The sequence below is a fragment of the Nanorana parkeri genome, unplaced genomic scaffold (assembly GCF_000935625.1).
Source record: "Nanorana parkeri isolate BGI_ZX_2015 unplaced genomic scaffold, ASM93562v1 scaffold1784, whole genome shotgun sequence".
Taxonomy (NCBI): Eukaryota; Metazoa; Chordata; class Amphibia; order Anura; family Dicroglossidae; genus Nanorana; species Nanorana parkeri.
In genome coordinates this window covers 290,325-294,487 of record NW_017308052.1, presented here as the reverse complement: position 1 = coordinate 294,487, position 4,163 = coordinate 290,325, and the positions used below count along the sequence as shown (strand labels likewise).

The following is a 4,163-nucleotide window of genomic DNA, read 5'->3' as shown; positions in this document are numbered from 1 at the left end:
CCCTCAGGTGGCTGCCTCTCCCTTCCCGCATTTGTTTTCGGGACCACAGCAAATTACTTCAGGATGAAGAGCAGGGAGCAGAGCGGGGGAACATTCGTTCTCCGCTCCATGAAAACACTGAGACATGAGAGCCTTCCCCACTCAGCTGTCACTGGAGTGCTGTGCTGGAACTCCTGTATTGGAAGTGACAGGTTCAATGAAGAGAACCTGTCACCTCCAAATGCTATCACACAGGGGCTTGGTAAAATAAATAAAACAAAAAATTTAAAATATGATAAGTAAAAAATTAAATTACAAAAAAAAAAGTGAATAAAAAATTATAAAACATTTTTTTTTTAAAGTAAAACAAATTAAAAATAAAAAAAAAAGGTGATTAAAAAGTAAAAAATAAGAAAATAATTATAAAAAAATAAACAATAATGATTACTGGATGTACGATACTAACAATACAGAGCCCTCCTAACGCTTGTCTTTAACGGTGTTGTGCCTGTACTGTGTCCATGGATACTGTAAAGAGCTGTGCAAACTGTTAGCACAATATAAAATCCATAATAACAACAATATAATAAAAGAGTGACAAATGCAATTTATATTAAAAAGAAAAAAGAGAATTATTTGAGCCTATACCCAAGAACTGCAGCGTGTTCCTCAGCACCTGATGGCCGTTCATCATTCGAGTCACCTTGTTCTTGGAGAGTAAATACGCTACAAGCATCGATGCCAAGAAGCCATTAAAGCAGCCGTAACCCTGGAGTGAAAAGAGAATACATTCACCATAGAGGTCGCATGGTTCAAGCAAGGGACAGCAGACCTCATTTTCAGACCCCGAGATGTAAGCCTGGGGACTGATCATGACTTTAAATCTGACCTCCGCCCTTCCCTTCAGTCTTCTATCTGACCTCCGCCCTTCCCTTCAGTCTTCTATATGACCTCCGTCCTTCCCTTCAGTCTTCTATATGACCTCCGTCCTTCCCTTTAGTCTTCTATTTGACCTCCGCCCTTCCCTTCAGTCTTAAATCTGACCTCCGTCCTCCCCTTCAGTCTTGCACAGTAGTACCGTCTCCTCTCCTGGACTGAAATTGCTTCTCACAATGTGCATTAGAAGCTGAAGCAAGTCAGATGCATTTCCTGCCCGGAGGACATGCAGCATCATCTAGCCCAAGGGTAGGCAACTCTGGCCCTCCAGCTGTGCTTTAACTACAAATTCCATAATCCCTCTGCCTCTGGGAGTCATGCTTGTGGCTGTCAGAGCCTTGCAGTGCCTCATGGCACTTGCAGTTCCACAACAGCTGGAGGGCCGGAGTTGCCCACCACTGATCTAACCCTTGACCTGCCCAGATGGACTGTTCCTGGCCTGCCCATTCATTAGACTTCAGTTCTTTCAAATCACAGAATCGGCATCACCTGTGGATGTTACCTAGGGTGCTCTGCTGTTTTCAGGAAGCTATGTACAGCCCCCCTACCACCAGCCATGATCTGCCGTCATTGGGATGGCATCATGGGGTCTAAAATAAGGTCTGTAATCATTAAACATTAAAAATGTAATTTACATATTGATGAAGGGGGAGGAGGGGGACAACCAGGGAAGGCAAAATAGAAGCAGATTACACTTCAGCTTCAATCACTCTTCAAATGTCACCTTCAGAACTGACAATCCAGGCTTCAAGATTGGCCGGGGCCTCCGCGTTTCAAAGGTCTTACCTTGTCGAGCTGCCGTTGGCGCAGCCACACTTTGAGAATGAAAATGCCGTCTCTCATGCCAGGGAAGTCGGTGATGCAGCTGGATAGGTGGTGAAAATGCTGCTCCAAAGCCAGGTCACACAGAACAGCGTTGTTGTAATGTGGGGTGGGGGGCCCACTGGCACTTTCTGATGGAAAAAAAAACCACAACAAAAAGGTTATCAGTAATGAAATGTATCATACTACTAAAGCTATACATTCAGCATTTTATATCTGAACTCCAGGAAAGATTCCAAACTACCCCTTGCAGTGGGGCTCCCAGTGACCGCCAATGTGAGGAGCATTCTTCCCCATGATTCCCAATGTAAGAAGCATTCTTCCCCCTGAGCACCAATGTAAAGGAACATTCTTTTCACTGACCACCAATGTAAGAAGCATTCTTCCCCCTGACCACCAATGTAAGGAGCATTCTTCCCCCTGACCACCAATGTAAGGAGCATTCTTCCCCCTGACCACCAATGTAAGGAACATTCTTCTCACTGACCACCAATGTAAGGAACATTCTTCCCCCTGACCACCAATGTAAGGAACATTCTTCTCACTGACCACCAATGTAAGGAGCATTCTTCCCACTGGCCACCAATGTAAGGAGCATTCTTCCTACTGGCCACCAGTGTAAGCAGCATTCTTCCCACTGGCCACCAATGTAAAAGGAGCATTCTTCCCACTGGCATCAATGTGAGGAAGCACTACAATGCTGTATCATATTAATTGGCGGAGATTCTCTGAGACCTGAATGTTATATGAAGGGTTGAGGTTGAGAAAGGCTGCTTCAAAAAAAAGTTTCACTTTAATATCCATTTTAATTAAATGCTTGTTTTACACGACCACTGGTAATGTAAATAGAAATCTCTGTATCTCGGTTAATCTCGATGTAAAAATATACACCATGACCACACCATGTCCACCAAGACAACGGCCCAGTGCTGTGAATGTACACACAGATCCAAGCTGGGTGCCCGTGGCTTACCGTCCTGGTTATTATTCTCCTCCATGTACCAGGCCGTCCTCACATTGTTCTTGCTTGGGAAGAAGCGGCTGGATTTGAAGAACCCGGGAGGAAGACAGACGTGAACTCGGACAGTCACCAGAGTTTCATCTTTACCTGGAGGGAGAGATATAATATGAGATATAATATAAATTACAGACACGGCATCCCTTTTACAGGTTACTGGGCCACTTAGAGCAAACAGGGGGCCTGTGTTGTGATGAACTAGGAGTACACAGAGGCAAAAATCACACGGGACCCAATGCACGGGGCAATTACTGAAGGGGTTTCAGCACACAACAGGGCAGAAGGGACCACAATGGAGGCAACAAATATAACGAGCATCAAAGTTCCAACAATTCACAAAAAAAGGAATCCAGGGGCACCTCCAACTCCAGCAATAATTACACTCATGTCAGGGTTTGTACCACAAGTCACAGTGATCCCTATGTGCAGACAGCAAGTCCCAGTTTACTGGTAACAGTAGCCTCCATAACTAATTTTGTAGTTGGACCATCGCTCTATTTTTAAAAGTTGTTTTTGCCAGTTACAAACATTTAAATGTCACCATAAAGCAGCTCTTCCTGCATGCAAGCCGCCCACCTCGTGCTTACCTTGGGGCCTCAGCAGGAGCACAGGCTTTAAGTGGTTGCTGTTCATGTAGGCAAATTTGACACTACCAAAAATCTTCGTTCGTGACAAATGGCGAGCCATGTGTGCCAGGTAGAGCGCCCTCTTCCGCAGGTAGCGCTGGTTTAGGTTGTCTTTTTCCTGCAGAACCTCCTGCAAAGGAACCGCGGCCATTACAAGGAATGAACAGTCAAAACCAAGATCGAGAATTAGAAAAAAAAAAACCTAAGCTGTTGACTGCTTATCACATTTGTTAGGGATAGGACAGTTAAACACCAACAAAACTGTTTAGGTTATGGAGTGTGCCCCCTTAAATGTTGGTGGTCAACTGTGCGTGTGCCCCCTTAAACGGTGGGGGGTCAACGGTGCGTGTATGCCCCCTTAGACGGTGGTGGTCAATGGTGTGTGCCCTCCTAAATGTTGGTGGTCAATGGTGTGTGCCCTCCTAAATGTTGGTGGTCAATGGTGTGTGCCCTCCTAAATGTTGGTGGTCGAGGGTGGGTGCCAATGGTTTGTGCCCTCCTAAATGTTGGTGATCAAGGGTGGGTGCCAATGGTGTGTGCCCTCCTAAATGTTGGTGGTCAATGGTGTGTGCCAATGGTATGTGCACTCCTAAATGCTGGTGGTCAACGGTGCGTGCCCTCCTAAATGTTGGTGGTCAACGGTGCGTGCTCCCTTAAATGTTGTTGGTCAATGGTGTGTGCCCCCTTACATGTTGGAGGTCAACGGTGCGTGCCCCCTTAAATGTTGGTCAATGGTGTGTGCCCCCCTGAATGTTAAAAAAAAAATGTATATATATATATTT

At 45.4% G+C, this 4,163-nt stretch overlaps 1 protein-coding gene across 1 annotated transcript in view; it reads right to left on the bottom strand.

The window, feature by feature from the left end:
* Positions 1–627: 627 nt before the first annotated feature.
* Positions 628–4,163, bottom strand: part of LOC108799681 (nucleolar protein 6-like) — a gene marked incomplete at its 3' end in the record, with an annotated part of 6,228 nt that continues 2,692 nt past the window's right edge. The window contains exons 4-7 of the mRNA XM_018571578.1: positions 3,343–3,511; positions 2,711–2,845; positions 1,702–1,868; positions 628–748 (exon numbers count right to left, since the gene is read on the bottom strand). Of these exons, the coding sequence (XP_018427080.1) occupies positions 628–748; positions 1,702–1,868; positions 2,711–2,845; positions 3,343–3,511 (592 nt within the window). The remainder of the gene's footprint in view (positions 749–1,701; positions 1,869–2,710; positions 2,846–3,342; positions 3,512–4,163) is intronic.